This window comes from Heterodontus francisci, chromosome 40, assembly GCF_036365525.1.
Source record: "Heterodontus francisci isolate sHetFra1 chromosome 40, sHetFra1.hap1, whole genome shotgun sequence".
Classification (NCBI taxonomy): Eukaryota; Metazoa; Chordata; class Chondrichthyes; order Heterodontiformes; family Heterodontidae; genus Heterodontus; species Heterodontus francisci.
Window position 1 is genome coordinate 15,926,574 of NC_090410.1, and position 27,457 is coordinate 15,954,030.

A 27,457-nucleotide genomic window follows, 5' to 3' on the forward strand; every position below is an offset into this window, starting at 1 on the left:
TACCTTGTCAGTTTGTCGAAGGACACAAAAAACTCTTCTACATCCTCCTCATTGAATTTTGGAATTAGTTGAGCTAGTTTTAACAATTTTGTACCCAGCCTTAAATTATGCTCCTCTATATTGGCCATGCATTCATTGGGGTTACTCTGTCACCCACTAGTTAACTCAAGCCGCTTCAGCTCTCTTTCTTCACATTCCTTCCAGAATATTCTTTCTCCCTCCCACACCTGCCTTTCATTTTCTTCACGTTCCTTCTGGAAGGCACTTTCTTTCTCTTTCCCTGCCTTCTAATTCCTTTGTTCCAGTTGTATCTTTGCTAACAATACCCTGTCAGAGTCTGCTTTTAACCCTGTTTCTGCTTCTTCAGATTCAAGGGAAAAATGGTTGGCCACTAGTCTTAGGAGTTCAGGCTTCCTAACCTTGCTACGTACAGGGATCCCACACTGCTCAGACATTTTTTCTCAACTCCTCCATAGACAGTGCTTTTAACTTATCCCAAGTTACTTCACCCTGGCTTGGGGAGCCACTAGCTTTAGTTGCAGACATGATAGTATTCAATTACACACAACCACAAGAAAACCTGTATTGAAATCTTGCTCTTTTTGATTGGGAACAATTTGGCTTCCCACTTCCAATTTCTCTCGTTTGTCTGTGGGTAAAATTCCGAACTCTAACACCCAAATTTCTGTTACGACCAGGTGAGAAAGAGGTCTAGGGTTCCCTTTCAGCCTTCACCTGGTCTTACTGTAACAGGGTTTTATTTTTTAAACACATTGTGTTTTTTGCTCCACCTTGGTGAATCCTTGTTCACCACTTTCCAATTACAAGGCAAAGAAACCAGCGCAAACAGGTTTTCTTAGGTTTAAAGAAGAAAAGTTGAAATTTATTAAACTTAAACTCTAATTCAGTTGACACCTACGATACACGACGCACCAATGTTAGCATGCATACATGATACACACATGCAAGCAGAGACAGAAAGGAGCAGAAGAAAAATAAAGTGGAAACGTTTGAGGCAATATTACGGTTCTTCAAACTTACTGTAGAGTCCTTGATTGTAAGTAGATCTTGCTTTTCATTGGGGCCCAGTATTCTTCTTAAATCTTGTTCGCTGTAGAAGACTTTTCTCTCTTGGGGGACATATGTCGTCTGTGGATTCAGAGGCTTGTGAGAAAGAGATGGGAGCAGACAGGACAGATCTTCTCAGTCCAGGAGCAAACAGTCTTTCTGAATTCAAACTCTCTGTGGCCCGTTCAAAAGAAAACCCTGGAACAGCCAAGTAGTCATGTGACCATCTGGTCTAACCAGTCCTGGCCCTTGTGGATTGTATCCTTCTTAGCAGGCCCTGGAATGCACTTCCTCACCTTCGATGTCTGTTAGTATGTAAATGGGTTTTTTTTCAGCCACGGCTGATCTGTTTGACAAGTCATTGCCTTGCTCCAACAACGGTTAAAAATCAATGTTCATAAAATCGATGTACTTCATATTTGGCATGTGGGGGTCTAGTATGTTATCTGTCTGTCTGAGACTTTCTTTGGAAGGCTAGAAGATCCAGGGATTGAGTTAAAAATGGATCTCCCTAGCTGAGGCTCAATGAGCTGACCCAGTATTGAGAGAGTTAGCACAGGCTGCCCAGTCTGAAAGTGAAGCAGAGGGAGACTCCTGACTGCTACTATTGAAAGAATGAGGTACTGATGAGGAAATGGAGTTCTCCTCACAGACCTGAGAGCAAACAGTGGAGAGTGGTCCAACAGTTAGTGGTTCTGCAGAGATACTGGCGAGAAATAGTAAGAATGGCCCATTAGATTGCAGTGGCTGTTGGTGTACGAAAAACGAAATCCCGCATAAGACAGCAGTTTGACTGGCCAAAATTTCACACATGCCAGGTTGAGGGGAAACCCCAACCTACAGTGAAACCTGCACCCCGAAGTCCTGCATCAGTGTTTGGAGGATCCTCCAGCAGAGGGCTGGTGAACTGTAAGGGATCCCTGCCTGGAACAAAAGGGGACAGGCAGGCACAAGGCTGGCAACAGGTTAGAAAGGAACGGGGAAAAAGGGACCAAGAGGGAGTGTTAAAGGAATTCTGGGAAGAATCCTGGATGAAAACCCCTACTTTCCGGTCAGCCAACCCCGAAATATTTGAAAAGTTAGACCCCACATCCTCCTATGTAAATACAGACAGTAGAAGCACCCCACCAGAGTTGCTAACAGCATTTAAAGGAACCTGCAGAGACAAAGAAAGTCCTCAAGAGGGCAGAAGAACCGTGAGGGTGATGCCTCATCTAGTCAAAGTGCTGCAGAGGAGTGCAGCAGAATCTTGACAAATACCTGTAAGCAAGAGTGCCCCAGAGGACAAAGGGAAGATTAGCAAAGAATCCGCTCCCACATTCAGGAAAAAAAGGAATCAGCTATTCCCTGAGGTGAAAAACGCTTGCATGACTCACCAAAGCACTGAAAGGGAGTTCAAAGTGAAACCGCCCACTGCTGTCACCCTGAGCAGAACTCCAACCTAGGGTAATTAAATCTAACCCTCCCCATACAGACCCCAACAAGAACAAAGAGACCCTAGGCAGTCATGGCAATGTGCAAACTGAAAAGACTTACCCAAAACCACATGCTTATTGGGATGCCAAAAAGGGCCTTTAAAGCAGCACTGCTACCAAGAAAAGACAGGCTGTAACAACTGTTAGGGTTCTGAATGAATGAGAGAGATGCATGTGTGTCTTCCTGTATTCTCTAGTCCCTTTTAATGAAATGCTCTTTTAAAAAAAAAAAATCACATTTCATTCCGCTGGGTGTGGAGGTGTCATGCAGACCCCCCAACCTGCCAAGAATGAGGCATATTAATTTCATCATATGAACATTGATTTTAAACTGTTACTGGAGTGAATAAGTGATTTGTTTGAAGATCACCAGACACTGGGCTGGAAGGACATTTGCATACTAAGAGACACTGCTTGTGGAGACAAAGGACTATTCCCTGCTCCAATTAACCCAAATGGATTTTGATCACCAGACATTGAAGGTGTAAGGAAGAGCATTCCAGGGACTGCTAAGGTAATATAATCCACAAACCTCGCAGGACAGACTGTTCCAAATAAGGAGCTAGTCACATGACTAACCTGCTGGGCAACCTGGGGTTTTTTGTGCCACAGAAAGGAGCAGAAGGCAGTGTGCAACTGAAGCTGGAACAAGGAAGCCTCTCTCTCTCTCTCTCTCACTCTCGCCTTCTCCCAAGCCACTGGACCCACGGAAGACACATAAACCTCAAGAGAGAAAAGACTCCTACATCGAAACAAGTTGAAGCGTGAATGGGGCCCCAACGAATAGCAGGACTTACCGGCAACCAAAGACTCCACATTGAACTCAAAGGACAGTAAATGACTAACAGATTGTCTCAAACCTTTCCCCATTATTCTTCTCTACTTTTCTGTCTCTATCTGCGTGTGTGTTTATTGTGTATGCATGCTAGCCTGGTCGCGTCGCATAATTGAAGTCGTTAACTGGTAGAGTTTAAGATTAATAAACTACGACCTTTCTTGTTTAAATCTAAGAAAATCTGTCTGAATTGATTTCTTTGCCTTACAATTGGAAAGCGGTGAACAAGGATTCAGCTAAAACGCGGTGCTAAAACATGGTGTTTTTAAAAATCAAACCCTGTTACAGTTAAACCAGGCAAAGGCTGAGAGGGAACCCCTAGACCTCTGGTCACAACAGCGGTTTCACCTCTACAGAGCCCAGTTCTGTTGGTGAATGGGAAGCATAACAAGAGGACCAGACGGACAATCAGACTGAAACTTTTTCATGTTTTATACACTTCCAAGGCCTCTACCCCCAGTTTTGAAAAATGTTAATTTGCCAAAAAAAAAAATGTCAGAACAATCGACAGTGGTTTCATGGTCACCATTAGACTAGCCTTTTTTAATTCCCAGATTAATTGAATTCAAATTTCACCATCTGCCATGCTGGGATTTGAACCCGTGTCCCCAGAGAAGTAGCTTGGATCTCTGAGTTACTAGTCCAGTGGCATTACCACTACACTACCCCCTTCCCATTGTGCCCAGAAGTGGGCCAGCTTAAAGACCTCCTACCCCTGTTCAGAATGCATTAGAATCTACTCAAACTTCAAACATTTAATCTATTTGTAACTGCAAATATAAGTCAGCTACAATTCCTCCCTGTTCACTCCCCTCTCCAGATAGCCACAGTTTTGTTTGCGCAGTTTCAGGCCCATATCTAAGCAATGCACTTTTACATTTTACAATCAGCGCTGTTACACACACACGCGTGCACACACACACACACACGCACATATATATATATATATATATAACTCCAGTAGGCTGATGTATCTGCGATCAGTCTCTGAAAGCAGGCACTTACCGAAGGATTGGATGCATTTCATGAGGAGTTCGTCCAGGCTGAGAGCTTTGGTGAGCTGAGGCATGGACATGATTGCTTTGGCCTTGCTGATCTCGGCCGGACTGGGGCAGGTCATTCTGCGCCGGCACTGCCGCTGGATGACCTTGCTGCCCAGAGAGTTCTGGTATTCATGCCGAGATTTCCTACAACAGAGAAAAGGGGGTAAATAGCAGGGCTCAGTGTGACAACACGGAAGAGAGAGAAAGAGAGAGAGATTTCAGCTGTGCCTCACATGAGAGGCCGTGCTAAGTACGTCAATAAGCAAGGAGATAAAAAGGGAGTCAACTCCCTCTATTATAAGATACACGTTCACTGACAGATATACCAGCATTGTATCCAATTAGTTCAACAACTTTTGCAGATTCAGGTTACAGACCCTGAACAATTATCTCGTTTCCATATAAAGAACTACAGACACACATTTCTCTGTGTTTTTATAAAGCAAAAAAAGAACTTACATTTATACAGCACCTTTCTCAACCTCAGAGTGTACCAAAGCACTTTTGAAACAACGGGGTACTGTTTTGAGGCACTGTAATGTAGGAAACGTGGTAATCCATTTTGCGCTCAGCAAGATCCCGCAAACTACAATGTGACAATGACCTGACAATTTTTTTCTTAGCGATTTTGGATAAGAAATAAATATTGACCAGAACTACCCTGCACTTCTCTCCTGTGGAATCTTTTATATTCACATGAGAGGGCTGATGGGACTTTGGTTTAATGTCTCATTTGAAAGACAGCACCTCTGACAGTGCAGCAGATCCTCAGTGCTGCATTGGACTGTCAGCCTAGATTTTGTGCTCAAGACTCTGGGCTTGAGTACACAACCTTCTGGCATATGGTGGATGCCCATCTGATTCTGTTCAGCTCTAATTTCTGCAACAGGTCATCTAACAGCATGCGTCATTATTTAGACTTGCACTTGCATTTTTAGGGTTTTAAATACTCTGTGTGACAGGTGACTGAAAGTGAGAGTTGATAATGGGGCACCGGGAGAAACCTGAGAAATCTGGGACCTGAGTGCGCAGGGCTAGCCACTGCGTATCCCCTTAACCAATCAGATTGAAGGATTCTACACTTAACAACGCAAGGACTGCAAGGGAATTATAAGTCAGAATGGGTGAATTCACATTGTCACTCAGGTACAGAAAGGGAAATAAAGAGAGGGAAAGAAAAAAATGTGACAGAAAGGAAAAGTTAAAACTTTAAATGTAACATTTTAAAAATCTCCAACCACAATTAAAACCCGAAGGAATGAGACTCCACGCTTGTAGTTGTTTATTTTCAGAGAGGTTGACTGGCAGTAATTAACACTTACCACATTGTTAGAGGGGTACTTGGACTGAAATGGACAAGACTTTCTGCAGTGAGTTTAATTTGCATCTAGTGTGCAAACACCGAAATGGCATTTTCACAAAACTGATAGGGGAGTGGCGCAACGCAGTAAACAACTTTTGGAGGTTTGAGTTTAACCTCACATCTGCCCCTGGCCAGAAGTGGATGTTACATTTGCGCATAAATAACAGTGAGTGCCATTGGCCTCAGGAAAACCTGGGCCATTGTTTCTACCATCATTTAGTGGCTAATACCTGTACAAAACACCTAAATGTTACTTGTATTAATAAATCATGGAAGTGTCATCTTCAATCAACACAAGCATAAAGCCTTTCTTTTCCACTTAATTAGCTCGATCAATTTCTGCACAGTGTTTTTTTCCAGCAGCCTCAACCCCATGCTCTGAAACGCTCATCCCAAAGATCTCACCCTCACTGCCTCAAAGACTGCCTCCTTGATCATGCCTCGAGTTAACAACCTTTCTCCATCACCGCTCAATACTCAGTTATTTTGTTAGCTCCGTAAAGCAATTTCAGGCATTCTGTTATGTTACAGAGGCCCATGTTGTTGTATTTGAAGATGAGACTGAAGACCCTATGATCATTAATGGAACTGCACACAGGAGGAGGTTCTGCTGGGTAATGCACAGGTGTTGCATGACTGAAGACTGGTCCTGTCTGAAACTGATAGGGTGGATCCCAGCTGGGGAAAGGCCATGTGCAAAAAGCTGAAGGTGAGTTGGTGAGACGATGTGTGGGAAAACCTGAATGGAAGAGCAAAAAAAGTTCAGAAAGACTTCTGTGGAAAATATCAATGGGGAAAATGAAGTGGCCATGAGTTGACCGATTGACCTTTCTCTGTGCTTATAACTTCTGCGATTCTAACCATCAGACATCTCAAAGTGCTTTACACCAATGAAGTACTTCTAAAGTGTAGTCGCTGTTGCAATGTAGGAAACGCGGCAGCCAATTTGCACACAGCAAGATCCCACAAACAACAATGTGATAATGACCAGATCATCTGTTTTTGTGATGTTGGTTGCGGGATAAATATCGTCCGGGACATCGGGGAGAATTCCTCTGCTCTTTTTTTGAAATAATGTCATGGGATTGTTTATGTCCAATTGAGAGGGCAGGCGGGGTCTTGCTATAATATCTTATTTGAAAGACGGCACCTCCGACAACGCAGCACTCCCTCAGTGCTACACTGGGAGTGTCAGCCCTAATTTTGTGCTCAAGACCTGGAGCGGGACTTAAACCCACAGCTTTCTTTAACCTTCCTAGTTATGATGACTGATTCTCACGATGCCAAAGAGATAGCAGATTCAGAGGCACTGGAGATTAACATGGGGTTTTTAGGGGGGTAGTTCAGGCAAGGGTCTAGGTTCAATCCCAGATGTTAACGGGGTTAATGGTCTTTTTGTATTTCTAAAAGTTCCCAATTATTTCTCAGTTAAAAATTACTGTAGTTTTGATCTGAGGGGAGGATGGTGTCCTCTGTCTAACAAAAGATTGAAGGAGCTTTCTAAGGAACTGTCTAATGGGAGCCTGAAGGAACTTTAGCATTCAGTGCAACCACACATGGCTCACTGTAAACTTACATTTTCATGCGTCTACCATGTGCCATTATTAGTTTTACCGACATGAGCTGGTGCAAAGAAATCAGTCTGCTGTCAACTGGGAGACAGAGGCACCAAATACCAATTGACACTGACTGAGACAATATTGGACCATGGGTTATAACTAACTCCAGGCTGAGCAGAAAGTTAACTCTTGAAAGAAAGAAAGTTTTGCATTGATACAACACTTTTCATGACCCCAGGAACTTTACATCCAATTAAGACACTTAGTGCCATAGGAACTTCTACCTCCACCTGAGACAGGAGATAGGCCTTGGTTTCACCGCTCATCCAGTTCAATAGACTGGTTCCTGGGTTGAGGGGATTGTCCTATGAGGAGAGGTTGAGTAAACGAGGCCGATATTCTCTGGATTTTAAAAGAATGAGAAGTGATCTCATTGAAATATCTAAAATTTTTAAAGGGTTTGGCAGGGTAGATGCTGAGAAAATGTTTCCCCTTGCTGAGGAATCTGGGCCACAGGGTCACAGTCTCAGAATATGGGTCGGCCATTTCGGACTGAGATAAGGAGAAATTTAATCACTCAAAGAGTTGTGAATCTTTGGAATTCTCTACCCCAGAGAGCTGTGGATGCTCAGTCGTTGGGTATATTCAAGACAGAATTTGAAAGATTCTTGGGTTATAAGGAAGTACGATATATTGGAAGGCGGGAAGGCAGAGTTGAGGTAGAAGATCATACATGATCTTGTTGAATGGCGGGGCAGGCTCGAAGGGCCAAATGGCCTACTGCAGTTCCTAGTTCATGCAAAAAACAGAACTCTCTCAGTGCTGCACTGGCAAGTCACCTGATCTTTGTGCTTAGGTTTTTGGAGTAGGATTTAAACCCACGACTAGCTGACTCAGAGGTGAAAGTGCTAACAACTGAGCCGCAGCTGCAAACTCAACCCAACTCCTACAGCACAAAATTTCTTAGAAATGCGTGAGGTGAATGCAAAAACCTAATCACACAGACTTCTTAAAAATTCACGAATAAAATCATTGGTTCCCAGGATGGCAGAAAGCTCAGTTCCTTGCAGGTCTGCGTTCCAACATTTCCATTTGAACAATGGTTGCATTCATGATTAAGAAACCATTTGGCATTGATCCAATGGCAATCACTGATGCTGGAAAGATGCCGGGTGCTGCCATTGATCTTCAGAGGTGGTGGATGGGAACTGTAGCAGATGATGCCAACCCGCCAATGGCACCGTTGAATGAGTTGGGTTCACTGACCCTTTCATCCATGCTAAAAGCACCCAGGCACCAGGTACGACTCAATACATACCCTGTTCACCAAGAAAAGCGAGAGGAAACGTGCAGGAATGTACGAGGAGATGCCACGATTGGCACCCCCCCCCTCTCACGGCACAACCGTGCCAACGTACTGCTCACCTGGAGAAAGCTTGGTTACTGTGGTAGGACGTGATTACTGTTTCGCATGAATGAGTTATATGCTGAGAATGGAGAACTCACGACCACATGGAGTCGTTAAAGTGAATAGCATAGATGCATTTAAGAGGAAACTAAAAAGTACTTAAGGGAGCAAGGGACAGAAAGATATGCTGATAGGGTGAGATGGAAAAAGGGTGGGAGGAGTCTCATGTGGACCGAATGGCCTGTTTCTAAGTTATAGACTCAAGGCAATTTAGTTGCTGATTTTGATGCGAAGCTGGATGCTAATGAATCTAGGCTAAAACAACACTTTCCTGCCTGTATGCTGAGTGATTCGGGCCTGAGATAAGACAGGAAACAGTACATCGTCTGATCAGTGCACATCACATGGGGTGAGCTATACTCGAGAGAAACAGGTGGAGTTTCAGAAACAGGTTCAATTTCGAGGAATGCCCTGACTAACTGTGAAGCTCAGACGTGGACTAATTAACGTGGATTTAATATGGGTACCAGATTGAGAGATATATGAGAGGTCACTGAGCAGTGACAAATTTTGAGGCTCCCTCTCTCCACAGGGAGGCCTGAGGCTGCAGCTGAAGCCAGACACGTGGGGAGAGCCTCAAAGCCTGCCTGGTATGCCGGCCCCTGGTCTGCCACTGGGAGGTCACTCCAGGCAGCTACACTGCTCCCTGATGCCTCCGGGTGCCTGGAGACCGACAGGAAAATTCCAGTTGGTCTCTGACAATATGGCCCAGGGGCAGGATGGTGCTGGGGAGCCGGCATGTCAGTAGGCGGTGTGATTTCCGCACCCACCCTGCTTCCATGCTTGCCCCCATCAGGATCTAAAAATTCGGCCCTATGTCAGGTTCCACAAGTATGATGATGACACTCAGCTCTACTCCACCAGGACTTCTCTCCACCCCACTAAACTTTCTGATGTCAGACTGCTTGGCCGATATCCAGTCCTGGAGAAGCAGAATCTTTCACCAATTAAACATTGAGAAGAGCAAAGCCATTCCTTCGGTCTCCATCAAAAATTCCATTCCCTAGCCACCAATTCCATCCCCCTTCCTCACTACAATCCTGGGCTGCACCTGACTGCTCGCAACCTCCGCGTCCTATTTGACCCAGAGCTGAGTTGCGGCCCCATATCCTCTCCTTCACTATGACTACCTCATCCCTCTCTGAGCCTGCCTCAGCTCATCTGCTGCTGAAACCCTCCAGACTTGGCTAATGCGCCACTGGCTGGCTTCCGTTTCTCATTCTCCATAAGTTTTGAGATCCTCCAAAAATCTATTGCCCACACCCTAACTCACAAGAAATCCCGTTCGCCCATCGCCCTGTGCTACATTGGCTCCCAATTCATCAACAAATTTAAAATTCTCAGCCTTGCCTACAAATCCACCTCTCTTTATCTCTGCAGCCTCATCCAGCCCTACAACCCTCCACGAACTCGGCATTCCTCCAGTTCTGGCCTCTTGTACATCCCCCCATTTCATCACTCCACTATTAGTGGTCAACCATCTGAGCCCTAAGCTCTGGAATTTCCTCCCTTTTTGTTGACTATTATGTCTGTAGACTCTGTGACTTGTCTGCCTGGAACATTAATTAGAAGAAGCAATGCCTTCAAAGGATCCACAATATGATTAGCTTTAATTCAGAAGCTATCAGGCCTTATCAAAAGTTTTCACAGCAAGGAAACATTTCCATCCTTATTAATTTGTGCTGTCCCCGACCGAATTTTGTACATACACTCAAACTATATGTGCAAAGGCAGATTAAGCCCCTTCAAGAGGTAGCAGAAAGCAATTTAATGTTGGCCTAGCTAGGGTGTGAATGAAACGAAATGTTACCATGTCAAGCAGAACCCAGCCCAATTTCTGTCATAGCCAATGCAGCCACAAGCATACCAATTTTCTGTTTTTTGCAAATGTTCTGTGCTGTAGATGTTACATAATCTCCAGTAACCTTCTTCCATTGGTCTATTCTATGGAGGTTAGATTTCAAAATAATGATCATATTCAAATCATCAATGAATTTTGTCAGTGTGGAAATATTGATATGAAAGGGAATACCTCTCAGGTAGTTTAGCACCTTTAGCTTCCACATTCGTACATCCAGTGGCATATTCAGAGGCGAATTCCTTCCTATTTTCATTAATTTTTGTCCTGCTAGGCAAGAGCAGAGTGCATGTTTTTTAAAAAATTTAATTTACAGGGAAGTCATCTTAACTTTGAAGTGAAATGTACCTTCAGCTGTCAATTTAGATCTCTCCAGCCTCTCCAACTGGATTACAAGCCACTCTTGACTTCAATTTTACAGCACAGAAACATGCTATTTGCCCCAACTAGTCTATACTGGGATTTATGCTCCACACAAGCCTTCTCCCACCCTACTTCATCTCATCTACAATCATGCTCTCCTATTCCTTTCTCCTTCATGTACTTAACTAACTTCAAATTAATTTTTCTAACTTAGAGAAACTCAAGGCAATCGAGCAGAGTCAACATGACTTTGTGAAAGGGAAGTCATGTTTAACCAATTTATTGGAGTTCTTTGAAGAAGTAACATGTGCTGTGGATAAAGGGAACCAGTGGATGTACTGTACTTAGATTTCCAGAAGGCATTTGATAAGGTGCCACATCAAAGGTTATTGCAGAAAAAAAGGTTCATGGTGTAGGGGGTAACATATTGGCATGGATAGAAGATGGGCTAGCTAACAGGAAACAGTGAGTAGGCGTAAGTGGATCATTTTCTGGTTGGCAAGATATAACGAGTGGTGTGCTACAGGGATCAGTGCTGGGGCCTCAACTCTTTACAATTTATATCAATGACTTGGATGAAGGGACAGAAGATATGGTTGCTAAATTTGCTCATGACACAAAGATAGGTAGGAAAGTAAGTTGTGTAGAGGGCATAAGGCAGCTATAAAAAGATATAGATAGGTTAAGTGAGTGGGCAAAGATCTGGCGAACGGAGTATAATATGGGAAAATCTGAAATTGTCCATTCTGGCAGGAAGAATAAAAAAGAAGCATATTATCTAAATGGTGAGGGATTGCAGAGCTCTGAGATGCAGAGGGATCTGGGTGTCCTAGTGCTTGAATCGCAAAACGTTAGTATGCAGGTACAGCAAGTAATTAGGAAAGCTAATAGAATGTTATTGTTTCTCATGAGGGGAATCGAATAGAAACGTAGGGAGGCTACGCTTCATATATCTAGGGCATTGGTGAGACCACATCTGGAGTACTGTGTATAGTATTGGTCACCTTATTTAAGGAAGGATGTAAATGCGTTAGAAGCAGTTCAGAGAAGGTTTACTGGACTCATACTGGAATGGGCAGGTTGTCTTATGAGGAAAGGTAGGGCAGCCTAGGCTTGTATCCACTGGAGTTTAGAAGAGTAAGAGGCAACTTGATTGAAACATATAAGATCCTGAGGGCTCAGGGTGAATGTGGAAAGGATGTTTCCACTTGTGAGAGAATCTAGAACAAGGGGTCACTGTTTAAAAATAAGGGGTCGCCCATTTAAGTCAGAAATGAGGAGAAATTTTTTCTCTCAGATGCTCATGTGTCTTTGGATATCTCATCCTCAAAAGGCAGTGAAAGCAGAGTCTTTGACTATTTTTAAGACAGAGGTAGATAGATTCTGATAGCAAGGGGGTGAAAGGTTATTGGGGGGCAGACAGAAATGTGGAGTTGAGGTTACAATCAGATCAGCCGCAATCTTGTTGAATGGTGGAGCAGGCTCGAGGGGCCGAGTGGCCTGCTCCTGCTCCTAATCTGTACTAATGCTTTGTCTTTCAACACACCATTAACATATTGTTTGCCTTTGCTCCATGACCTTTTGGTCAGCTATGTGGCCTTGTCCAATCTACACCTTCTCCTTTGTTATCTCTTGCCCCACCCCCACCTCAATTGCTTATAACCTGTGACTTTTCTAATATTTGTCAGTTCCGAAGAAGGGTCACTGACCCGAAACGTTAACTCTGCTTCTCTTTCCACAGATGCTGCCAGATCTGCGGAGTGGTTCCAGCATTTCTTGTTTTTATTTCAGATTTCCAGCATCCGCAGTATTTTGCTTTTATCCTGCTCCTAATTCATATGTTCGTGTGTTCACCTTAAATGCATCTATGATATACTGATTCAAATAAATGCACTCTAATCTAATATCACATGAAATTGCATGCAAACTCTCTCCTACCTCTATAGAAAGAATTTAAAAATACTTGGATAATGTAATGAATGATTGTTTCTATCTTCACAGGTAAGGAGTATATAAGAGTATGTTTAGCACCATTCGCAACTCCTCAGATTACTGAAGCAGTCCATGTCCTAGAGATCTGGATAACATACAAGCTTAGGCTGATAAGTGGCAAGTAACATTCGTACCACACAAGTGCCAGGCAATGACCATCTCTAACCAGAGAGAATCTCCCCATCTCCCCATGACATTCAATGGCATTGCCATCGCTGAATCCCCCACTATCAATATCCTGGGTGTTACCATTGACCAGAAACTGAAATGGACCAGCCATATGTATACTATGGCTACAAGAGCAGGTCAGAGACTGGGAATTCTGCCGTGAGTAACTCACCTCTTGACTCCACAAAGCCTGTCCACCATCTACAAGGCACAAGTCAGGAGTGTGATGGATTGCTGTCCACTTGCCTGGATGAGTGTGGTTCCAACAACACTCAAGAAGCTCAACACCATCCCAGGACAAAGTAGTCCGCTTGATTGGAACCCATCCAATAACCTAAACATTCACTCCCTCCAACACTGGTGCACAGTGGCAGCAGTGTGTACCATCTACAAGATCCACAGCAGCAACTCATCAAGGCTCCTTCAACAACACCTTCCAAACCCACAACCTCTACCAGATAGAAGAACAAGGGGCAGCAGATGCACGGGAACACCACCACCTGCGAGTTCTCCTCCAAGCCACACACCATCCTGACTTGGAACTATATCGCCGTTCACTGTCTCTGGGTCAGAATCCTGGAACTCCCTTCCTAAAAGCACTGTGCGTGTACCTATCCCACATGGACTACAGCAGTTCAAGAAGGCAGCTCACTACCACCTTCTCAAGGGCAATTACAGATGGGCAATAAATGCTGGCCTTGCCAGTGATACTCACACCCCATGAAAGAATTAAAAAAGAGCATAGGAACTTGAGTAGACCATTCAGCCCCTTGAGCCTGTTCTGCCATTCAATGAGATCATGGCTGATCTGCGACCTAACTTCACATGCCCACCTTTGCCCCATATCCTTTAATACCTTTGCATAACAAAAATCTATCAATCTCTGATTTAAAATTAACAATTGATCCAGCATTAATTGCTGTTTGCAGAAGTGAGTTGCAAACTTCTACCACCTTTTGCAAGTAGAAGTGTTTACTAATTTCAGGTGAAGAGTACCATATTTTGTTTGGGGAGGGGGAAAGAGGTGAATCATAGAATAGTACAGCCAGAATGAAGGCCATTCGGTCCATCGAGCCTGCACCAGCTCTTTCAAAGAGCAATCCAGTTAGTCCCACTCCCCTGCTCTTTTCCCTTAATCCTGCAACTTTTTATCCTTCAAGTATTTATCCAATTCCCTTTAACTTAAGTTAACTTTAGAACTGATGCCAGGTGGTACTTCTTCCATAGCGAGTGACCTACCCTTGGAATGGAACAGAGTGTTGGAGGCTAATACGCTGAAAGACACAAAGAGATGCAGCAATGGGAGGAAGGTTTGGATGTGCTAGATGGATGAATTATTTGGGGTGAGTGGCCTTCCTTACCTAAAAGTGTCTTAGGAATTCAAAAATAAGTCATTGGATGGGAAGTCCTTTGTGAGCATGAAGCGCAAGGGGGAGAAATTTGTTCACATAGTGCTGCTTTTAGTACTGCTCTGCAGGTTTACATCCATTCACCAGGGAAGGCAGTGCCATGGGCCACTACGTGGGCATACGACGTGTGGCATTCTTCAATGCCTGGGGTGAAGGAAGTGGGAGATACGCAGGAGGCCAGAATTGGAGGAACGCAGAGATCTCAGCAAGTAGTGCTGGAGGAGATTACAGCCTAGCATCAATGGTAAAGATTTATATAGCAGGAAGCAGGGGGCAGTGTTATACAGCTGATTTTCGGACTGGAGGGAGATATATAGTGATGCCCCCCCCCCCTCAGTGGTCAGTATATATTAATGATCTGGACTTGGGTATAGGGGGAATAATTTAAAAGTCTGCAGATGGCACAAAACTTGGCAATGGAACAGTGACAAGGATAGTAACAAAGCAGGTTGACATAGACTGGCGAAATGAGCAGATACACGGCAGATTAAATTAAATGCAGAGAGGTTGAAGTGAAGCATTTTGAAATGAACAATGAGGAGAGACAATATAAACTAAATGAAATCTGTAGGAACAGACACACCTGGGGTAGGGGGGAGGGGTGGTTCACAGACTTAAATCTTTGAAGGTAGCAGGACAGGTTGATAAAGCTTTGGAAAACACACGTACAGGTTCCTTGGCTTTATAAATAGAGACATAGGGAAACAAAAATAAGGAAGTTCTGTTCAATTTTTATAAATCTCTGATTCAGCCTTAGCTGGAGTATTGTGTCATATTCTGGACTTAACACTTTAAGAAAAATGCTAAGGCCTTGGACTTGGTACAGAGGGAATTTACCAGCATGGCACCAAGGATGAGAGATTTTAGTTACGTGAAGAGACTAGAGAAACTGGGATTGTCCTCCTGAGAGCAGAGACGGTTAGGGGGAGATTTATAGAGATGTTAAAAATTATGAGGGGTTTTGATAGAGTAAATAGGGAGAAACTGTTTCCACTGGCAGGAAGATCCATTATCAGAGGACACATATTTAAGATAACTGGCAAAAAGAATCCAAAGGGGAAATGAGAATTTTTTTCGCAATGAGATCTGGAACGGGGCAGCCTGAAATTGTGATGGAAGGAATTTCAATACTAACTTTCAAAAGGGAATTGGATAAATACGTGAAAATGATAAATTTGCAGGGTTATGCGGAAAGAGCAGGGGTGTATTGTGAGCTGGCACAGGAACAATGGTACGAATGGCCTCCTTCTGTGCTGTAAGGTTTTATAATTTGCCGCTGGTGGAAGCCAAGACAAGCCAGGTCTTGAGGCGAGCGTGCTCATCTCTTTGGCAGCTGCACTTCACCACCATGCCGACACTATCAACAATGCTGGACTAAGGCTGACACCTGTGGTTGTATAGTGTTAATCAGACTCTCTGGTATGTACGTGAAGGGATTAAAAATGTCGCGTTGGCCAGCAAGTGGTTTCAGTCAGCGGAAGTGAAATTTTCACTTCCCTCGCCCTTTGCAATTTGAAGCACTAGTCCTTCCCATTCGCCCTTGTGTCCAAATCCCTCCAATGGCCTCGCCCCTCCCTATCTCTGTAACCAACTCCAGCCCTACAACCCTCTGAGATATCTGTCCTCCTCCAATTCTGGTCTCTTGCACACCCCGATTTTACCATTGGTGTCCATGCTTTCACCTACATAGGCCCTGAGCTCTGGAATTCCCTCCCAAAATCTTTCCAACTCTCGTTCCTCCTTTAACATGCTCCTTAAAACCTACTTCTTTGATCGATTACCTGTCCTAATATCTCCTTGTGTTTGATAATCGCTCCTTCGCTCCTGTGAAGCATCTTGGGATGCTTTACTATATTAAAAGTGCTAAATAAATGCAAGTGGTTGAAAACAAACAGCAGCTACTCCTTACTTTTAGCTCATTATATATGTTAACAAAACAAATATTCTTTGCACCTAAATAAGCCAGCTTTACGTAATAAGACTTGATTGTGACCAGGAGTCTCAAATCATGTGATTAAAGGCCTGCTACATGACCCCAACAAATCCTGAGCAAAAGATCGAGTCTTTTATTTTCTGGCATTCAGGTGAAACTTCAGATTAAATATAATGACGTCATGCACACACAGAATGTCACTGAATATTGGTATACATAAAGCATCTGGTAGCAAGCTCTGTTTCTCTCCAGTATGGGAAGAGTGAGTAATGAGCCCCAGAACGTCCCTCGTTGTCGTTAGTGTCCCATCAATATTGAGTTCTCACCCTACTGAGTCCCGACAGAATTTTACAAGGGATGTTCTCAATATGCATCTAAAAGCTGAGATTTTTTTTCTGTATTATCTGAAACCTTGAGATTTGACATATTCCAAACATTTGACCACAACAGAAGCAGTGAAAATACTGAGGTCAGAGTGACTACCCTTGACATCAAGGCAGCATTGGATTGAGTATGGCATCAAGGAGCCCTAGCAAAACTGGAGTCAAATGGAATCAGGGAGAAAACTCTCCACTGGTTGGAGTCGTATCTAGCGCAAAGGAGATGGTTGTGGTTGTTGGAGGTCAATCATCTCAGTTCCAGGAGATCACTGCAGGAGTTCCTCAGGGTAGTATCCTAGGCCCAACCATCTTCAGCTGCTTCATCAATGATCTTCCTTCCATCATAAGGTCAGAAGTGGGGATGTACTGATGATTGTACAATCTTCAACACCGTTCGCTGAGGCAGTCTGTGTCCATATGCAGCAAGACCTGGACAATCTTCAGGCTTGGGCTGATAAGTGGCAAGTTACATTCACACCACACAAGGCAATGACCATCTTCAACAAGATCTAATCCAACCATCTCCCCTCAATGTTCAATGGCATTACCATCACTGAATCCGCCACTACCAACATCCTGTGGGTTACCATTGACCAGAAACTGAACTGGACCAGCCACATAAATACTGTGGCTACAACAGCAGGTCAGAGGCTAGGAATTATGTGTTGAGTAACTTACCTCCTGTCTCCCCAATGACCTGTCCACCATCTGCAAGGCACAAGTCAGGAGTGTGATGGAATATCTCCACTTGCCTGGATGGGTGCAGCTCCAACAACACTCAAGAAGCTTGACACCATCCAGGACAAAGCAGCACGCTTGATTGGCACCCCATCCACCACCTTCAACGCCGATGCACAATGGCAGCAGTGTATACCATCTACAAGCTGGACTGCAGCAACTCACCAAGGCTCCTTTGACAGCACCTTCCAAACCTGCAACCTCTACCACCTAGAAGGACAAGGGCAGCAGATGCATGGGAACACCAGCACCTGCAAGTTCCCCTCCAAGCCACACATCATCCTGACTTGGAACTATATCATCGTTCCTTCACTGTCGCTGGATCAAAATCCTGGAACTCCCTTCCTAACAGCACTGTGGGTGTACCTACACCCCAAGGACTGCGGTGGTTCAAGAAGGCAGCTCACCACCACCTTCTCAAGGGCCATTAGGGATGGACAATAAATGCTGGCCTTGCCAGCAACGCTCACATCCTACGAATGAATGAAAAAAAACTGCATTCTTCTTAAAATGAAGAAGAAGCTCTCTTTAAAAGTTGTGCTTCACCTTCCAGAATTAACATTACTCTTTGTGATATAGACGGACTAGAGAATATTCCCACAATCCCGTGCCACTGGCAGGGATGGGGTGAGGGGATGGGGGAGAGATCCATAGAACCATAGAAAATTTACGGCACAGAAGGAGGCCATTCAGCCTGTCATGTCTGTGCCGGCCGAGAAGAAAAAAAATAGAAACTAGCCGCCCAATCTAATCCCACCTTCTAGCACCTGGTCTGTAGCCTTGCAGCTTGCAGCACTTCAGGTGCATGTCCAGGTACCTTTTAAAAGAATTGAGGGTTTCTGCCTCCACCACCATTCCTGGCAGTGAATTTCAGACAGCCACCACCCTCTGGGTGAAAAAGATTTTCCTCATATCCCCTCTAATCCTTCTACCAATCACCTTAAATCTGTGCCCCTGATAATTGACCTCTCTGATAGGGGAAACAGGTCCTACCTGTCTACTCTATCTAGGCCCCTCATAAATTTGTACACTTCAATTAAGTCACCCATCAGCCTCCTCTGTTCTAAGGAAAACAACCCTAGCCTATCCAATCTTTCTTCATAGCTGCAACTTTCAAGCCCTGGCAACATTCTTGTAAATCTACTCTGTACTCTCTCCAGAGCAGTCCTTTCTGCAATGTGGTGACCAGAATTGTACGTGATACTTCAACTGTGGCCTAACTAGCATTTTATACAGTTCCAGCATTACATCCCTGCTTTTGAATTTTATACCACGGTCAATAAAGGAAAGCATTCCATATGCCTTCTTCACCACTCTATCTACCTGCCCTGCCACCTTCAGGGACCTGTGGACATACACTCCAAAGTCTCTCACTTCTTCTACTCCTCTCAATATCCTCCCATTTATCACTTTATTTGCCCTCCCCAAATGCATTACCTGACACTTATCTGGATTGAATTTCATTTGCCACTTTTCTGCCCACTCAACCAAACCATTGATATCACTCTGGAGTCGAAAGCTATCCTCTTCACTATCAACTACACAACCAATTTTTGTGTCATCAGCAAATTTCCCAATCATGCCTCCCACATTTAAGTCCAAATCATTAATATACACAAACAGCAAGGGACCCAACATTGAGCCCTGTGGAACGCCACTGGAAACAGCTTTCCATTCACAAAAACATCCATCGACTACTACCCTTTGTTTCCTGGTCCTGAGCCAATTCTGGATCCAATCTGCCACATTGCCCTGTATCCCATGGGCTTTCATTTTACTGACCAGTCTGCATCGTTTGTATCTGCTGCTTCATGTGCAAGTGGACAAGCTCAAAAGAAAAAGAGAATGCCAATTACCTTTGTCCCGTAAATCCTCACTTTCCTCGCCCGTTGCCCAGACGGCGTGTGCAATCAAGGAAGTATATTGGTCAAACTTCACTGAGACACACCACAGCACTCAACACCGCAGGCTGTCAGGAAGCTGCAGTGCGGAGCAGCACCGAGCCCTAGCCCATCACCAAAGGCTCACCATCTCCGTCTCATTCCCCCTCCCCCTCAACCCTCTTGCTCCAAGTTGATTCCCCGAGCAGGAAGCGAAAATCTGACCCATTCATGTAGAAAATAAGCTCAAACAAGAAGTGAATGTGAAAGTGACGCTTTTGTGCCTGGTGCTTAGCATTAAGCAGCTAGTTCAGAGCATCTCAATGCCTACCTCCACTGCCCCCACCGACTGACTGACTCCCCACCACCCTCAGTTAACAGTCTGTCTCTCCCTGGTCAACATGTCCTTTTAGATTCAAAGAATAGCATTAGCTTTCTGTTGAAATGCGACCACAGCGTGAAACACACAAAAGAAAAATTACCTCCCGTATTTTTTCACTTAGCAAAACAGGAACATTCAGTTCCTCTCAATATTTTCTCGTGTCTCCTATGCAGAATTCAAGCTGTATTTTTGTAGCGGAGTCTCTGATAGACCAACTCCGATCTCAAGACTCCGATGCATTCTCTCTCTCTTGAAATCTTTGCCTCTATCACTGCTTTCTACTCTCCAGAACTGTTCCTTTCTTGTTCCTCTAATCCCGCCAGCCGACGTCATCTGCTTCCTCCCAGTAACCCCTCTGCGTTAAGATCAAGATTCAAACTCATTCAAAACACTGCTGCCCATATCCTAACTCACACCAAGTCCTGTTCACCCATCACCCACTGTGCCCGTTGATATACATTGGCTGGTTGAGCAATGCCTCGATTTTAAAATCCTCATCCTTGTGTTCAAATCCTTCCATGGCTCGCCCCTCCCTACCTCTGTAACTTCCTTCATCCCCAACTTCCTTCACTCCACCATTGGCGGCCGTGCCTTCAGCCTGCTGGGCCCGAAGCTCTGGAATAGCCCCTGAAACCTCTCTGCTGCTTGTTCCTCTCTTAAGACGCTCCTTAAAACCTACCTCTTTGACCAACCACCCTGTCTGATTACACTGTTTTACTATGTTAAAGAGGCCATAGAAATGCAAGTTGTTGTTGTTCCTCAGGAGTTCTGTGAGAGTCTTTACCTCCTTCCATTGTCCCTTCCTCTGAAAAGCTGCAGATTTTTAAAAATCCAAGCATGATGTAATTGAATAACCACCTTGTCAGTTCCACTTTTCTATTCAACACTGATAGTGCCCTGCACTGTAGGTCTTGGCCCTTCACTTGGGGTTGCAAACTTTAAAAATAATACGGAACAAATTTCTTCTACTTTTTAATTCCCCTCTTTGTCAACTTGTGCTCCCTCCAGGGAAGCCCCTTTCTTCCACTGGACAATTCCCTCTGACAGCCTGGCTGTCACTGTGGGAGTCAGTGTGACTATCTGAATAAAAGAGATGTATGCAGAGAAGGGACAGAAAAAAGAAGCGAGAGGAGGGGAGGGGAGGGGAGACAAGAGGGGAGGAGAGGAGAGGGGAGGAGAGGGGAGGAAAGGAGGAGAGATGAGGAGAGGAGAGGAGATTAGTGAAGGGGAGGAGAGGAGAAGAGAGGAGGAGAGGAGAGAAAAGGGGGAATAGATGAGAAAAGAGGAGGAGAGAGGAGGAAAGGAAAGGAGAGGATAGGAGGAGAGGAAAGAGGAACAGAGGGCAACAGAGAAGAGAGAGGGGAGCAGAAGGGAGAAGAGAGGAGTGAGAGGAGGAGAAGGGAGGAGACAAGAGAGGAGACCAGAGGAGAAATGAGAAGAGAAGGGAGGAGAGGAGAAGAGAGATGGAGAGGAGGAGTGAAGAGGGGAAAAAGAGGACAAGAGGGGAGGAGAGGAGAGAGGAGTGCCTTCAGAGGAGGAGGAGAGAAAATTGGAGGGAGAGTGAAATGAGCTACTCTGGTAGGGTCAGAAGGGTTTGAAGTGACAGTAAGCCCATCCTTCAATGAAAATGTTGGTTCAATCACAAATCATGACAAGGAGAAGAGTAAAGGATTATGTGATGGAGATACGAGTGCTGAACTAATAAGGTTTCCAAGCAGACTGTTCTATTTTTGAGGTTGGCCTTCAAAGAAATGCCTTGTAGTGAACGGTTTCTCTAAAAGCAGCCCTTTATTAACTCTGAACCCTTTTAAGGAAAAACATGAAACACTCTTATCCCATTTCCAAGGTTTTCCTCCAATTGATTCTTTTTCTTCCCGGAACTGGACTAAATTATGAAGAAGCCTGAGGGAAGATTTGAGAAAGGGGGAAGGAGCTGATTTTCAGCATGTCCAGCGAATGTCACAGCATTCCCATTGAAAACTATTTCCCTTCCTTCCCCTCTTTCCCCACCCACCTCCTCCTGCCTTGCTTTTGAAATTATCTGTCCCAAAATAAGAACAATCGGTAGACCCAGTGTGAGCGAGGAGGAACGCAACCCCCTGTCTCCACACTGAATCTCAGCAACCTCTGACTCCTGGTTATCCACGAGGTGATCGACATAATTTTGGACACCGTTCAAAACATCAAGGAACATACTGGTTTTACTTGCATAGAAAGTTTGGAATGAGGCATTGTGCACGGTTTACTTATTTCCTACAGTTTGGATTTGCTGAAAAGAGATTGTGAGGGGCTGCTGCTTCAGAGAAAAGTGTTAGCACTGTAGAATTCTAAACTTAAAGGCCCAGGTTTTGCTGCAGTGGGGTATTTCATTGTGAGCCCTGCTAGTTAAACAACACCAAAAACTGGTATTTATATAGCACTTTTAGCATTGTTAAAAGTCCCAAGGCACTTTCCAAGAGTGTTGTCAAGCAAAATTGTTCCCCTCAGTCTTCAGTTTCAAAATGTTTTGCCCTGGAAGTTACTGGAAGCGCGCACTGATAAGGCAATTGTAGGAATGTATGTTGCATGACTAAGAAGGTATTTATGCAGTTAAGTACTAGCCTAACCTTCCACAGCAAGGGTAGTGGGACACCAGGGACCATGGTGAATGATGGAATCAACAGTCTATCTTCTTAACCAATGGGATTTAAGGTTTGAGAAAGATACAGAGGAACCACGGGGAAAGAAATGGGTTGAATTAGAGTCAAATCAGGTTTAGAAAGAGAAATAAAGAGAGGGAAAGGAAGATTGTTAAGAGAGAGAGATAAGAAAGGAGACAGAAAGAAATATAAATCTGTTTAATTTGAAAAGTCTCCAAGAACAACACCTGTAGGAATGAGACACCACCGTTTAACTTGTTCTGTTCCTGTGCTGGAGTATTTGAGTGGTATTGCAGGAGCATAAATCTCCTCATTAAATAGATTCTTTATGCTGTTATTTTCCTGTCCTAACTTTCTGTCATTCATCTCATTTTCTTTCTATGGCATCTTGCTGTGCGACAATGTTTGCCCACATATCAATAGTGACTATTCCAAAAGGCAAACTCTTAGAATATAAAGCACTTCAAGACACTCTGAGCACACAGTAAGGCATCATAGAATTGCAAGTTATTTTTCTTTCCTTTAACTCCCTGATGACCTGCACGGTATAGAGAGACTACTGTAATATAGGCATGTACACTGAAGCAGCTCTGTAATACAGGCACACAGTCTGAAGGCAGTCTTGTATTTGGGGTGTTTCACAGAGGCAGGATTTTGCCCTTTGTGTTGGGACCCTGATGTTGGGGTCAAATGGGGTCACAACCACACACTTTGTGGGGAACAGTCACCAAGCAGTGATTTTCCCTGAACTTGCCAAGTATTGGCCATAGGGCGGGCTCGCCATCCTTAATCAGTGTCTGTAAGCTGGAGGACCAATGGGAGGCCCTCCAGCACAGAAGAAGCAGCAGCTTTCAGTTCAAGTCAGTAAGAGAGAGGGCGCCTCCATTTTGAGGTGCCCTCACTCCAACTTTTTAAACTTTTAAACTTAGAATTACATAGACCTAAAAGTGTCTTCAGCATCCAGGGCACTATTGTGGAGGGGAGTACCTCCACAGGAGAGCCTGTGGCTGCAGCTGTGGCCAGGCAGACAGGGAGGGCCTCAATGCCTGCCTGGAGCATTGGCCCTCCCCCAGTCTGCTTCCAGAGGCTGCCTCCAGGCAACTGGCCTAGTCCCTGACCCCACAGAGGGGCCTGAAAATTCCAGTCAGCCTCTACCAACAGGCCTTTGTGGGCCTTAAAGGCCCTTAATTGGCTGCCCACTGCTTGTGGGAGGGTTGCCCTGCCAACCTCTGAGCAATTGGCCCAAGGGGCTGGGATAGTGCCAACAAACTGGCATGCCCCCCGGCAGCGCGAATCTCCATGCCTGCCAACCTCTGCACTCACTCCCATTGGGGCCTAACAATCCTGTCCACAAATGGCAACTACCTTGCAATATCTGTAGCTGCGTACTGCATCGAATGCCTGTCACCCTTTTGGTCCCATTTGTGCCTGTCCTTCAATACCGAGTCCCAAGCAAAAATGTTTATCGAGCCACCAAGCAAAAAGCGTTTAAAGATAATATAACATTGTGACCTTTTTTACAGTGTTTTTCTTCTTGGGGCCTAGCACCATTAATATTCTTTTACCTAGCAGGTGGAATGCAGCTTGAAAAAAGGCACGTGGAGTCAATTGTGTGGCTCGGTGACTGCGGAATGGCCTTCGTGTAATGGACTGGATTCCCCAGCTGGTATGTGTTGCTGAATCGACGACCCTGACTCTACGTGCATTTGTTGATTGGACACGTGGCACTACCTCCATGCACACAGCAGCTGTTCACCCACCCACTTCTCCAGGGTTGTAACATCAAAGCAATCGGCAGCTTTCACTGTGCACATTATATGACAAACTCCCCCACAGGACTAATCAAACAAACTTGTGTACCAGAAACATGAGCAACGATTTGCAAGACTGGCCCAAGCTGCTCACAATTATTTTTTTTTTAAAGCGGTCAAATTACATTTGTACAGAGTCATCAATGTAGTAAAATGTCCTACAGCGCCTCTCAAGAGCGTTGGCGGACAAAATTTGACACCAAGCCACGTAAGAAGATATTAGGACAGTTGAACAAACGCTCAGTCAAGGAGTGTCTTAAAGGAGGGGAGAGAGGTGGAGAAGATTAGGGAGGGAATTCCAGAGTTAAGGGTCCAGGCAGCTGAAGGAACAGCCGCCACTGGTGAAGAATTGAAGGTCAGGGATACACAAGTGGCCAGATCTCAGAGGGTTACAAATGAACATATGGATTAGGAGCAGGAATAGGCCACTCGGCCCCTCAGGCCTGCTCCGCCATTCTATAAGATCATGGCTGATCTGATTGTAATCTCAACTCCACATTCCCGCCTCCCTCCAATAACCTACCACCCCTTTGCTTATCAAGAATCTATCTACCTCTGCCTTAAAAATATTCAGACTCTGCTTCCACCGCCTTTTGAGGAAGAGAGTTCCAAAGACTCACGACCCTCTGAGAGAAAAAATTTCTCCTCATCTCTGTCTTAAATGGGTGACCCCTTATTGTTAAACAATGACCCCTGGTTCTAGATTCTGCCACAAGGGGAAACATCCTTTCTACATCCACCCTGTCAAGACCCCTCAGGATCTTATATGTTTCAATCAAGTCACCTCTTACTCTTCTAAACTCCAGCAGATACAAGCCTAGCCTGTCCAACCTTTCCTCATAAAACAATCCACTCATTCCAGGTATTAGTCTAGTAAACCTTCTCTGAACTGCTTCCAAAGCATTTACATCCTTCCTTAAATAAGGAGACTAATACTGTACACAGTACTCCAGATGTGGTCTCACCAATGCCCTGTATAACTGAAGCACAATCTCCTGACCTTTGTATTCAATTCTCCTCGCAATAAGTATCATTCTATTAGCTTTCCGAATTACTTGCTGTGCCTGCATACCAACCTTTTGCAATTCATGCACTAGGACCCCCAGATCCCTCTGCAACTCAGAGCCCCCGCAATCTCTCACCATTTAAATAATATGCTTCTTTCGTTGTAGGGATGCAGGAGATTACAGAGATAAGGCGGGAGGGGGCAGGGAGTGAAGCCAGGAGGGACTTGAAAACAAGGATGAGATTTTTAAAACAAAAGTGTTGCAGGATTAGGAGCCAATGCAGATCAGCGAGCGCAGGGCTGATGGGTGAATGGGACTTGTGCAAGTTAGGATACAGGCAGCAGAGTTTTGGATGAGCTCAAGTCTACCAAGGGAGCACGGCGAATTCCAGCCAGCAGAGCACCGGAATAGGAATAATACAGGGGGAATCAGGGATTCTGTTAAAAGGTAAAACGGGTGGGGTTTGCAAATGAGAAATTCCGAATTTACAAAGGAGTCAAGGGTTATGGGGGCGAGGGGGAGGCGGTGCAGGTAGGAAAGTGGAGTTAAGGCCACATTCAAATCAGCCAAATGGCCTACTACTCCTATTTCTTATGATCTTATGAAACAACAGGACGACGCAATGAAGGGTGGTTGCTTAACAGTGTTTACAATAATTGGAATAGGCCAGGTGGTGGGGGAGAGATCAATGTTGTCAGAGGCTGCCCTCAGCCGCACTACTGCATTACTGAAGAAAGACTGGTGCTTCCTCACGAAGCAGAGGCCAATATGGAGGGAGGTAACTCAGAAATACTCTTGCGCACCTCCTGGCTGACAGTTATTGGGCGATTTACCTGATGCCAGCTCTCTGCCTTGGCCTAAGACACTCACTTGAACAGAGAGGAGAAAGTAACAACTTTAAAATTGACTTCAGGATTCTTGTCTTCGCTTTAAAATCACACCACAGCCCAGCCTCTCCATTACACCCATGACGTCCATCAGTCCCGTGTCCCCACGTACATCTGCTACTCCTCCAATATCAGCCTCCTGCTTGCTCCATCCATTCCATTGTCAGAGGCCATTTCTTTAGCCGCCTTGCTCCTGCCCTCTGGAATCTTGTCCCTTAACATGGGTGTTAGCTGTGGCTCAGTTGGTAACACACATGCCTCTGAGTTCGAATGTTGTGGGTTCAAGTCCCACTCCAGAGACTTGAGCACAAAATCTCAGTTGGCACTCCCTTAATACTGCACTGTTGGAAGTACTGTCTTTCAGATGAAATGTTAATCTAAGGCTGCCATCTTCGGTAGAGCTAAAAGATCCTATGGCACCATTTTGACGTCAGTAAAAAGACTCTCTGGTTATCATCATGTTGTTGTTTGTGGGATCTTGCTGTGTGCAAATTGGTTGCCATGTTTCCTCCCTTTACAACAGTGACGACACTTCAAAAGTACACTGTTGGCTGTCAAGAGCTTTGGGAGGTCATGAAAGGTGCAATATAAATGTGGGCTTCTTTACCTTGGCACTTCCTCCTGCTTTCCGCCCAGTAATATTCTCGCCATTTTACACTCTTCCTCCCCGTCTCCCCAGTGTCCACTTGCTACTCATCGTGTGCTACCTTTCTGACTGTAATTGGTGTTAAAGAAACAAGCTATTGCAGTGTAAATAACAAAGGATCTGAGATGATGCCAGGCATGACGTCAATGCTTGACTCTTCAAGGCCAGTTTCCTTCAAAACTGTTCCATTGTCATTGTCCTGGCTGCTTGCTTCAGGAAACCACAGGCAACAGTTGGGTTGGAGCCTCACCCAGAGCATGGTGACTAGCTGAGAATTTACCAGCTGCTTATCTGATTAAAGGGTTGCTAAGGCATCCCCAGCTACGAGAGTGACGTTTGAGCTATTTGTACCTGGAACTCAGGATGAGATTACCACCTTGAAATCACTTCAAGTTGTGTTCTTATAGGGGACACGACAAGCTTCATCGTGCAGTCTCATTCGCACCCTGATTCTTGTGCTGACAATGCCGATTCTGATGGCTGGTGCCCTCCATCATGGTGTGTGATGCAAAGGATTAATAGTTGCGTGATGTAATCATGGCCAGTTTCTCAA

General features: G+C 44.8%; 1 protein-coding gene across 9 annotated transcripts in view; it reads right to left on the reverse strand.

The window, feature by feature from the left end:
* LOC137353116 (RAS guanyl-releasing protein 1-like) overlaps positions 1 to 27,457 on the reverse strand; it is a 171,196-nt gene that overhangs the window by 88,597 nt on the left and 55,142 nt on the right. For 6 of the 9 annotated variants that reach the window (XR_010969817.1, XR_010969815.1, XR_010969816.1 and 3 more), the window contains exon 2: positions 4,384 to 4,565. The exons of 1 other annotated variant lie outside the window; for it this stretch is intronic. Coding sequence is in view for 4 of the 8 variants with exons in the window: in XM_068019124.1 (XP_067875225.1) it covers positions 4,384 to 4,565 (182 nt within the window). In the remaining 4 variants the exon portion in view is untranslated. Of the gene's footprint in view, positions 1 to 4,383; positions 4,566 to 10,843; positions 10,917 to 19,508; positions 19,684 to 27,457 lie in introns of those variants that run through there. 2 more of the 9 variants (XM_068019126.1, XM_068019127.1) reach the window with 2 other exon arrangements.